We start from the raw sequence: 12,376 nt of genomic DNA on the forward strand, positions 1-12,376 counted from the left end.
CCAGGAGAAGGATTCAGGTTGGGCAATAAAGTGTTTTAAATATTTTGAACTTACCATGATAAAACTAGAGCATATCCCTGCAAACAGGTTTATCCAAGCTCGCAAAAAAATTAATTCACGAAATGCACTCATAAATGTTAAAAATGATGATGATTTTTGTTTCAAGTGGTGTGTTTTAGCATCATTAGCCTATGGAAAACACCTTAAAACTATATATCAAACAGCAGCATTAAACAAAATTTCCCGAGATAAGATAACAATACCATCATCCTATCGATGCGGAAACATACGGCAAGACATCATTTATTATGAAGGAGTAAGATTAAATTTTTCCGGAATTGAGTTTCCAATAACAAGCAAAGGAATCAAGCGATTCGAATCAGCAAATGAGGATGTTAGGATCAATGTTTATGAAGTCGATGAGAATGGAAAAAACGTTGTGGGACCCACAGTGAGGACTAAGAAAATTCGGACTCACCACATAAACTTGCTTGGAATTAATAGTGATAATATGCAAATGATGCATTATGCATATATAACGTGCATGAGAAAATTATGCTATTCACAACATAGTAAATCCCATAATACTGCATATTTTTGCGAGAACTGCTTGCAATTTTATAGTACAACAAATACTATACATGACACTAAAGAGTGTGGAAAAGATGCTGCTTTGTATCCTGAACCTAATACCAAAACTGTATTCAAAAGTTTTTCTAAAAAACTATCTCCACCAGTAGTAATTTATGCTGTCATCGAAGCAGTTTTGGAAAATTACCATATAAATCTTAATGATCCATCAAAATCATCAACTACTATGGCACAGAGGCATACAGCATGTGCAGCATCATTTTACATTGTACATAAATACAATGATCATCTAAATGAGATGTGGACATACGAAGGTAAATATTTTAACATTCCAGCAAAGGCAATAAACTCATAAACATTATGATTTCGTTATTTCAGGACCGGATTGTATCCAAAAATTTTGTCAAGCACTTAGGATGAAAACCGATGGACTTTATGAGAAGTACTGGAAGTCCTATAAAAAACCAATCTATCAGTTTAACATTTGGGATGAGGATTACCAGGAACACGGTGTTTGCTATGCCTGCGAGAAACAAATTTCTGATGATGATCGAGAAAAATTCTTTGAACAGTTTACAGGACAATATGTAGGTCCTATTCATAAGCTGTGTAAACAGACATTTAGATTAAGCGATCCCTTTTTCCCGGTAGTTTTTCATAACTTGTCTCGTTATGATATACATTTATTTGTTACGTCAATAAAAGATGAACTAAGACCCATTCCTTGCAATAAAGAGTTAATCTTAAGCTCGATGAATCTTATCTAAAATTTTGAAAACTAAATATCAAGGTGAAAAATTTGATATGCTACGACGAAAGGGAGTATTTCCCTATGATTATTTGGATAGTTTTGAAAAATTTGATGAATCCCTCTTCGCGAGATAATTTGTGTAATTCACTGAATGATGAGGAATGTAGTGTTGAAGACTATAACTTTGCTCAGAAGGTTTGGAGCGCATTTAATTGCAAATCTATTAGAGATTATTTAAAATTATATTTGGATAGCGATGTTTTAATTCTTGCTGATGTATTTGAGAATTTTAGGAGTCTTTGTTCCCGAGTGTACAGGTTAGACCCCATTAATTATGTTACTGCTCCTTCAGTTTCATGGGATGCAATGTTAAAATACACAAGGGTAGAATTAGAACTTGTTAGTGATCCTGACATTTATAATTTTTTAAAAACTGCTGTTCGTGGAGGGTTGACCCAATGTACTCAACGGATTGCAACAGCAAATAACAAATATTTAAATAATAAATTTAAGCCTACCGAACCCATAAATTTCCTGTCATATATTGACGCCAACAACTTATATGGATAGGCTATGAGTCAACCCCTTCCATTTTCTAATTTTAAATTTCTAAGTAACGATGAAATTTCATCTTTCTACGTTCTTAGCATATCGGCATCTAGTGATGTTGGATATATTTTAGAAGTAGATATGCGATATCCTGATGATATTCATAATAAGCATAATAGTTTACCTTTTTGCCCCGAAAATAAGATTCCACCAGGAGGAAAGCAGACAAAACTAATAGCTGACTTAACTGATAAAAAGAACTATATAATCCATTTGAAGCAGCTACAGTTATGTATAGAGCAAGGTATGATTTTAGAAAAAATATTTTATCAGAGTTTTATCATTTAATCAGTCCTGTTGGCTGAAACCTCAAAACATCTCTTAGAAAATTAGCTAGCAATGACTTTGAGATAAACTTTTACAAATTAATGGTTAATGCCGTTTACGGCAAAACAATGGAGAATGTAGAAAAAAGTCGTGAGGTTGCATTAGTTAAGCATTATGATTCAAGACAAAACTCAGCAGGGTTTAGACAACGCATAGCAAGACATAATTTCCACAGTGTTGAAATCTTTGGAGATAATTTGGCTGCCATTGAATCAACTAAGTTCCGAATTTTTTATGATAAGCCCATATACATTGGAGTTAGTGTATTAGAACTTTCAAAATGGTTAATGTATGACAAATTCTATAATTTTCATTCTGTAAAATGTCCATCATCAAAAATACTCTATATGGATACAGATTCATTTATTATATCATCAGAAGAAGATTTTTATGATTTAATTAAATTCAATCCTAATCGCTTTGATACATCCAATTACCTAGCCTCAAACAGATTCGGTATCAATCTCGCTAATAACAAAGAGATAGGATTAATGAAAGACGAAAATGCAGGAAAAATAATGACGTCGTTTGCAGGATTAAAAGCGAAAGCATACTCATATTTAATTGCTTAAGATGATAACACTGACTATAACGTAAACGAGGGGGAACGTTGTGAGTTGCTGCGGACACCGCAACTCTACAGTTATACCCGATACTTAGTCAGTATGGCTCTCCTCCGGCAGACGCTGCTAATATTAAACGACACGACAAAGAGTGCGTGCGAGAGAGACAGAAAATCAGTCTGAGCGTGACGTCGGGCGCTGCGAAGCCAGTGCAAATTGATTTGTTCCTTTTGGCTATAAAAATTATCTGATCTGGTCCAGATTCAGCAATCTGATAGATATGGTCATTATCTATGATTCTGCGTTTTTAGTTTTCTCAAATGTGCAATATTGTGGATGCAACAGATTTTCGTCCTTTGTGGGGGCGGAAGGGGGTGTGGCGAAATTTGGACACGAAACGGTCAAGGTCCGATATCACAGGAGTGTGGATACCAAATTTGGTGGCTCTGGCTCTTATAGGTTCTGAGATCCTTGAACTCATATTTTGCAATTGGCAAAACCGACCATGAAACCTGTGTGTTAGAGAGAGACAGAGCGAGAAAGAATGAAATTGTTTTCTTGATTCTGGCTATAATAATTATACGATCTGGTTGAGATCTTACATTCTAAAACATATAGTCATCCTCTACGATTCTGCGTTTTTGGTTTTATCGTATCTTTAAAAATGTGGATGCCACAGATTTTCGTCCTTTGTGGGGGCGGAAGTGGGCGGGACGAAGTTTTGAAATATTTTTGTAGCAGTGACATATCACAGAAGTCTGGATCCAAACCATCGTTGCTCTAGCTTTTATAGTCTTTGAGCACTAGGCGCTGAAGGGGACGGACAGACGGACGGACGGACAGACGGACAGACGGACAGACAGACATGGCTCAATCGACTCGGCTATTGATGCTGATCAAGAATATATATACTTTATGGGGTCGGAAACGATTCTTTCTGGACGTTACACACATCCACTTTTACCACAAATCTAATATACCCCAATACTCATTTTGAGTATCGGGAATAACGAGGTGGAACGTTGTGAGTTGCTGCGGACACCGCAACTCTACAGTTATACCCGATACTAAGTCAGTATGGCTCTCTCCGGCAGACGCCGCTTATATTAAACGACACGACAAACAGTGCGTGCGAGAGAGACAGAAAATCAGTCTGAGCGTGACGTCGGTCGCTGCGTAGCCACTGCAAATTGATTTGTTCCTTTTGGGTATAAAAATGATCCGATCTGATTCAGATTCAGCAGTCTGATAGATATGGTCATTATCTATGATTCTGCGTTTTTAGTTTTCTCGAATGTGCAATATTGTGGATGCAACAGATTTTCGTCTTTTGTGGCGGCGGAAGGGGGTGGGGCGAAATTCTGAGATATACGTTTTATAGTGAGATTTTACAGAAGTGCGGATACCAAATTTGGTTACTCTAGCCTTAATAGTCTCTGAGATTTGTGGATGCCCCAGATTTTCGTCCTTTGCGTGGGCGGAAGGGGGTGTGGCGAAATTTGGACACGAAACGGTCAAGGTCCAATATCACAGGAGTGTGGATTTCAAATTTGGTTGCTCTGGCTCTTATAGGTTCTGAGATCCTTGAACTCATATTTTGCAATTGGCAAAACCGACCATGAAACCTGTGTGTTAGAGAGAGACAGAGCGAGAAAGAATGAAACTGTTTTCTTGATTCTGGCTCTAATAATTATACGATCTGGTTGAGATCTTACATTCTAAAACATATAGTCATCCTCTACGATTCTGCGTTTTTGGTTTTATCGTATCTTTAAAAAAGTGGATGCCACAGATTTTCGTCCTTTGTGGGGGCGGAAGTGGGCGGGGCGAAGTTTTGAAATATTTTTGTAGCAGTGACATATCACAGAAGTCTGGATACAAAACATCGTTGCTCTAGCTCTTATAGTCTTTGAGCACTAGGCGCTGAAGGGGACGGACAGACTGACGGACGGACAGACGGACAGACAGACATGGCTCAATCGACTCGGCTATTGATGCTGATCAAGAATATATATACTTTATGGGGTCGGAAACGATTCCTTCTGGACGTTACACACATCCACTTTTACCACAAATCTAATATACCCCAATACTCATTTTGAGTATCGGGTATAACAAATATCGTAGGTCTCAGAATAGACAAATAACGAGGGGGAACGTTGTGAGTTTCTGCGGATACCGCAACTCTACAGTAATACCCGATACTTAGTCAGTATGGCTCTCTTCCGGCAGATGCCGCTTATATTAAACGACACGACAAAGAGTGCGTGCGAGAAACACAGAAAATCAGTCTGGGCGTGACGTCGGGCGCTGCGTAGCCAGGGCAAATTGATTTGTTCCTTTTGGCTATAAAAATGATCCGATCTGATCCAGATTCAGCAGTCTGATAGATATAGTCATTATCTATGATTTTGCATTTTTAGTTTTCTCTATTCTGCAATATTGTGGATGCAACAGATTTTCGTTTTTTGTGGGGGCGGAAGGGGGTGGGGCGAAATTCTGAGATATACGTTTTATAGTGAGATTTTACAGAAGTGCGGATACCAAATTTGGTTACTCTAGCCTTAATAGTCTCTGAGATTTGTGGATGCCCCAGATTTTCGTCCTTTGCGTGGGCGGAAGGGGGTGTGGCGAAATTTGGACACGAAACGGTCAAGGTCCAATATCACAGGAGTGTGGATTTTAAATTTGGTTGCTCTGGCTCTTATAGGTTCTGAGATCCTTGAACTCATATTTTGCAATTGGCAAAACCGACCATGAAACCTGTGTGTTAGAGAGAGACAGAGCGAGAAAGAATGAAACTGTTTTCTTGATTCTGGCTATAATAATTATACGATCTGGTTGAGATCTTACATTCTAAAACATATAGTCATCCTCTACGATTCTGCGTTTTTGGTTTTATCGTATCTTTAAAAAAGTGGATGCCACAGATTTTCGTCCTTTGTGGGGGCGGAAGTGGGGGGGGGGGAGTTTTGAAATATTTTTGTAGCAGTGACATATCACAGAAGTCTGGATACAAAACATCGTTGCTCTAGCTCTTATAGTCTTTGAGCACTAGGCGCTGAAGGGGACGGACAGACGGACAGACTGACGGACGGACAGACGGACAGACAGACATGGCTCAATCGACTCGGCTATTGATGCTGATCAAGAATATATATACTTTATGGGGTCGGAAACGATTGCTGCTGGACGTTAAACACATCAACTTTTACCACAAATCTAATATACCCCAATACTCATTTTGAGTATCGGGTATAACAAATATCGTAGGTCTCAGAATAGACAAATAACGAGGGGGAACGTTGTGAGTTTCTGCGGATACCGCAACTCTACAGTAATACCCGATACTTAGTCAGTATGGCTCTCCTCCGGCAGATGCCGCTTATATTAAACGACACGACAAAGAGTGCGTGCGAGAAACACAGAAAATCAGTCTGGGCGTGACGTCGGGCGCTGCGTAGCCAGGGCAAATTGATTTGTTCCTTTTGGCTATAAAAATGATCCGATCTGATCCAGATTCAGCAGTCTGATAGATATAGTCATTATCTATGATTTTGCATTTTTAGTTTTCTCGATTCTGCAATATTGTGGATGCAACAGATTTTCGTCTTTTGTGGGGGCGGAAGGGGGTGGGGCGAAATTCTGAGATATACGTTTTATAGTGAGATTTTACAGAAGTGCGGATACCAAATTTGGTTACTCTAGCCTTAATAGTCTCTGAGATTTGTGGATGCCCCAGATTTTCGTCCTTTGCGTGGGCGGAAGGGGGTGTGGCGAAATTTGGACACGAAACGGTCAAGGTCCAATATCACAGGAGTGTGGATTTCAAATTTGGTTGCTCTGGCTCTTATAGGTTCTGAGATCCTTGAACTCATATTTTGCAATTGGCAAAACCGACCATGAAACCTGTGTGTTAGAGAGAGACAGAGCGAGAAAGAATGAAACTGTTTTCTTGATTCTGGCTATAATAATTATACGATCTGGTTGAGATCTTACATTCTAAAACATATAGTCATCCTCTACGATTCTGCGTTTTTGGTTTTATCGTATCTTTAAAAAAGTGGATGCCACAGATTTTCGTCCTTTGTGGGGGCGGAAGTGGGCGGGGCGAAGTTTTGAAATATTTTTGTAGCAGTGACATATCACAGAAGTCTGGATACAAAACATCGTTGCTCTAGCTCTTATAGTCTTTGAGCACTAGGCGCTGAAGGGGACGGACAGACGGACAGACTGACGGACGGACAGACGGACAGACAGACATGGCTCAATCGACTCGGCTATTGATGCTGATCAAGAATATATATACTTTATGGGGTCGGAAACGATTCCTTCTGGACGTTACACACATCCACTTTTACCACAAATCTAATATACCCCAATACTCATTTTGAGTATCGGGTATAACAAATATCGTAGGTCTCAGAATAGACAAATAACGAGGGGGAACGTTGTGAGTTTCTGCGGATACCGCAACTCTACAGTAATACCCGATACTTAGTCAGTATGGCTCTCCTCCGGCAGATGCCGCTTATATTAAACGACACGACAAAGAGTGCGTGCGAGAAACACAGAAAATCAGTCTGGGCGTGACGTCGGGCGCTGCGTAGCCAGGGCAAATTGATTTGTTCCTTTTGGCTATAAAAATGATCCGATCTGATCCAGATTCAGCAGTCTGATAGATATAGTCATTATCTATGATTTTGCATTTTTTGTTTTCTCGATTCTGCAATATTGTGGATGCAACAGATTTTCGTCTTTTGTGGCGGCGGAAGGGGGTGGGGCGAAATTCTGAGATATTCGTTTTATAGTGAGATTTTACAGAAGTGCGGATACCAAATTTGGTTACTCTAGCCTTAATAGTCTCTGAGATTTGTGGATGCCCCAGATTTTCGTCCTTTGCGTGGGCGGAAGGGGGTGTGGCGAAATTTGGACACGAAACGGTCAAGGTCCAATATCACAGGAGTGTGGATTTTAAATTTGGTTGCTCTGGCTCTTATAGGTTCTGAGATCCTTGAACTCATATTTTGCAATTGGCAAAACCGACCATGAAACCTGTGTGTTAGAGAGAGACAGAGCGAGAAAGAATGAAATTGTTTTCTTGATTCTGGCTATAATAATTATACGATCTGGTTGAGATCTTACATTCTAAAACATATAGTCATCCTCTACGATTCTGCGTTTTTGGTTTTATCGTATCTTTAAAAATGTGGATGCCACAGATTTTCGTCTTTTGTGGGGGCGGAAGTTGGCGGGGCGAAGTTTTGAAATATTTTTGTAGCAGTGACATATCACAGAAGTCTGGATACAAAACATCGTTGCTCTAGCTTTCTCGACGTTTGAGCACTAGGCGCTGAAGGGGACGGACAGACGGACAGACGGACGGACAGACAGACAGGGCTCAATCGACTCGGCTATTGATGCTGATCAAGAATATATATACTTTATGGGGTCGGAAACGATTCCTTCTGGACGTTACACACATCCACTTTTACCACAAATCTAATATAACCCAATATGACTATCGGGTATAAAAAGAACACCACCCTTTTGCCGACGAGACAGTAGCCGGATTGATAGCGTGCTGGTCGACCTCTGAGGAAAACATCAGTCCTACTAACCGTTGTCCACTACAGTTTCCCCAAGGACTGTCTTCAATCTCGTGCTGTGTGCCCTTTTAACGGTTTTTTTTTTTCTGGAAAACGGCGGAATGCAATACAAATCGGACCCTTCGCGAGGAGGCTGTGAGGCGAACAGAATTTCTATGGCAACGGCTTATTGATTCCAGCCATAGAGTGGGCCATGAATAGGTGCAATGCAATTCTATTTAAGCCTTCGAAGTCTGCTTTCATCGGAAGAGCTTAAGGGACGGTGGGGTGGGGGATGTCTCGAATATCAAATTAGTGTGGCAAAAGTTTTCATTCATTTGTGGCAGGCAGCCACAGGTCGTGTGTATGCTGCGGCAAGCCTAATTGCAACCGATATCTGCAAGAAGACTCTCAGCTGACTTTTGAGAAAAAGTTTAGCCTGTTTTTGCGTGCTCTTCCCCCGCACTTCCGCCGCACTCCTTCGGTAAGTTTTCAACTAATTTTCCAATAATGACTCTCGATTCCATCCACAGTGTTCCTCAGCAGCCGCAAGCACAGACTTTGACATGGATGATGTCGACGATTTGGATCAAGTGACGCAGGTGATCGGCTACCATCCGCACTTTCACGATCACTTTCTCCGCACCCAGAACTTCATCATGAAGGGCGACGGACCCCTGCCCAACGACTACAGATACTATCTGGCCATAATTGTGAGTGTCTACTCTTTATTCATATGGCACGCGTGCCAATGATTTAATTAACATTACCAGTTCGGAAATTGGGAAAACAATCGCGTTTGATTGTATCTCCAGTGCACGCAAATGCCACGCTATGGCTGTGTTCTGGCTGCGGCTTAAGTGTCCAGAACCATCCAGTCCTTGGCTCGATGAGAGAGAGAAAGGCGCTATTGCTATTGCACGCCTATTGTTTGCCATATCTGTTGTTTTTTTCTGCCCGGCGGCTCATTCGAGGCATCCCTATCCATTCGTGGCACGTACACGGCAGCCGCTGTCAGATCAAAACCGTATGCATTGATTGAATAGGATACTGACACGAGAACGGGAACTGCCTGTTAAAATTGCCTGGAAATTTTAAGTCCCTTAGCTGCTGCTTCTGTCAGCAGAGCAGATTTGCAACGGCTGGACGGACGGACAAGTAGGACCACTGCATCGAGTGGCCGTCCGCCCATCAGAAGGACACCTAGTTATAATTCCTGGCGATAGGGTGGCGACAGGGGAGAGTGCACAAAAGCTCTAAACTTTCACATTCGATAGGGGGGTTTCAGGGGGAAAAGATCAACTCATCATATCGGGCTCCCGCTAATTGTGTTTGTCTATCAGAAGCTTACTGGTTGTACATATACATACATACATATGTATGTATACTGCGCGAACGGAGAGCTCTCGTAATCGCTTAAGAGAGGCTGTTCTCTCGCCCACATGCCCACACGCACAAATGCTCGTATTCGCTGCGCTTTAGAACTGCACTTCATTGCTCTCTCGGGAACAAGGCGCGAAAGGGAAGATGAGAGGACGAGGCTGTTCGCTCCGACTCTTTCTTTCTTCGTTTCTTTCTGCCTATGATCGTGCGCTTTACCGAAAGACCTGCCGCTGGCTTTGAACAGTTAAACATTCGCTCTTTTTATACCCGATACTCAAAATGAGTATTGGGGTATATAAGATTTGTGGTAAAAGTGGATGTGTGTAACGTCCCGACCCCATAAATTATATATATTCTTGATCAGCATCAAAAGCCGAGTCGATTGAGCCCTGTCTGTCTGTCCGTCTGTCCGTCCCCTTCAGCGCCTAGTGCTCAAAGACTATAAGAGATAGAGCAACGATGTTTTGGATCCAGACTTCTGTGATATGTTACTGCTACAAAAATATTTCAAAACTTCGCCCCGCCCACTTCCGCCCCCACTAAGCACGAAAATCTGTGGCATCCACATTTTTAAAGATACGATAAAACCAAAAACGCATAATAGTAGAGGATGACTATATGTTCTAGAATGTAAAAATTCAACCAGATCGTATAATTATTATAGCCAGAATCAAGAAAACAATTTCATTCTTTCTCGCTCTGTCTCTCTCTAACACACAGGTTTCTTGGTAGGTTTTGCCAATTGCAAAATATGAGTTCAAGGATCTCAGAACCTATAAGAGCCAGAGCAACCAAATTTGGAATCCACACTCCTGTGATATCGGACCTTGACCGTTTCGTCTCCAAATTTCGCCACACCCCCTTCCGCCCCCACAAAGGACGAAAATCTGTTGCATCCACAATATTGCACATTTGAGAAAGCTAAAAGCGCAGAATCATAGATAATGACCATATCTATCAGATTGCTGAATCTGGATCATATCGGATCGTTTTTGTAGCCAAAAGCAAGAAATCAATTTGCAGTGGCTACGCAGCGCCCGACGTCACGCTCAGACTGATTTTCTGTCTCTCTCGCACGCACTCTTTGTCGTGTCGTTCAATATTAGCGGCGTCTGCCGGAGGAGAGCCATACTGACTAAGTATCGGGTATAACTGTAGAGTTGCGGTGTCCGCAGCAACTCACAACGTTCCCCCTCGTTTTTGCTGTTCTTTTGCCTTTAGCTCTATTTACATATTTATCATATAAGTGTGTGCTGCATATTTTTAGCTATTAATTATCAATACCATCGGTTTTTTATTGCCCCTGCCTTGTTCTATCGAATGGAATTATACATTAATAGTGTTTAGCATGTATTTGTGCTATTTTGCCTCTACTTTGATGCACCCTAATGACTTCCCTTCTTACGTGGGCGCTGGGGACCTATTCAATTCCCCGACTGCCGCTTCACCCTCCACCAGCACAGTACGCTGGTGAATTAAATTTAAATATTGAAAAGCTGAAAAGTTACAAAAGGAAAACTCGGACAATAGAAACTCTCTTCCATCGATCATCGACAAATTATTATTGAATCATTTCCAATCGAAACAAAAAAAAAAATCATGCTGCTGCTGTAATAAAAGTCTTTTTGGCCGACCGAAAACGAAATAAACCTCGAATTAGTAAAAGAAATGCGTAATTAAAATTGATATATCTTATGTATATTTGAACCCCACCCCCGAATTCCGAACCGAATACATTTTCCGTCCGTCCCGCGGAAAATCGAAAGCAAAATAAAAAAATACCATTACAGATTATAGAAAAATGCATTTAGCAATTATTTGGCCAATTTTGTTGGTACATAAAAGGTTAACGTTCTCTGAACGGATCTAAATGTACTGAGAGATTTGTAATTTATTATTTTAGCTGTGCGTACGCCTATAAAAATAAACATAAATTCGATAACTTATGTACATATCTACGAATATGTATGTACATAAATACATATCATATATGTCGTATCAGAGGAGGGGGAGGTGACGGGATCCACAGAGCGGGTAAAATTATTTAAGATTTACGATCCCATGTCGCGGGGCACTGTGCCATGATTAGGCTTCTGCGCTCCACACCAGCATTAATGACAACAACAACAACCACAACAACAACAACAACAGCATCAGCAGATAGATCGTAATAGATCGTAAGGAAAAACAAAACAAAAACGAGGGGGAACGTAGTGAGTTGCTGCGTACACCGCAACTCTACAGTTATACCCGATACTAAGTCAGTATGGCTCTCCTGCGGCAGACGCCGCTAATATTGAACCACACGACAGAGTGCGTGCGAGAGAGACAGAAAATCAGTCTGAGCGTGACGTCGGGCAGCGCCCACTGCAAATTGATTTCTTGCTTTTGGCTACAAAACTGATCCGATCTGATCCAGATTCAGCAATCTGATAGATATGATCATTATCTATGACTCTGCGTTTTTAGTTTTCTCGAATGTACAATATTGTGGATGCAACAGATTTTCGTCCTTTGTGGGGGCGGAAGGGGGTGGGCGAAATTCTGGGATATACGTTTTATAG

General features: G+C 41.0%; 1 protein-coding gene and 1 long non-coding RNA gene across 2 annotated transcripts in view; both read left to right on the top strand.

The window, feature by feature from the left end:
• Positions 1-12,376, top strand: part of LOC117193662 (sestrin homolog) — a 153,941-nt gene that overhangs the window by 138,951 nt on the left and 2,614 nt on the right. Inside the window, 1 exon segment of the mRNA XM_033398401.1 lies at positions 8,963-9,142. Coding sequence (XP_033254292.1) covers positions 8,963-9,142 — 180 coding nt within the window.
• LOC117193663 lies at positions 636-1,311 on the top strand. Its single transcript, XR_004474650.1, has 2 exons — positions 636-905; positions 970-1,311. It is a non-coding gene; the product is annotated as an uncharacterized LOC117193663 (long non-coding RNA).

This window comes from Drosophila miranda, assembly GCF_003369915.1.
Source record: "Drosophila miranda strain MSH22 chromosome Y unlocalized genomic scaffold, D.miranda_PacBio2.1 Contig_Y2_pilon, whole genome shotgun sequence".
Classification (NCBI taxonomy): domain Eukaryota; kingdom Metazoa; phylum Arthropoda; class Insecta; order Diptera; family Drosophilidae; genus Drosophila; species Drosophila miranda.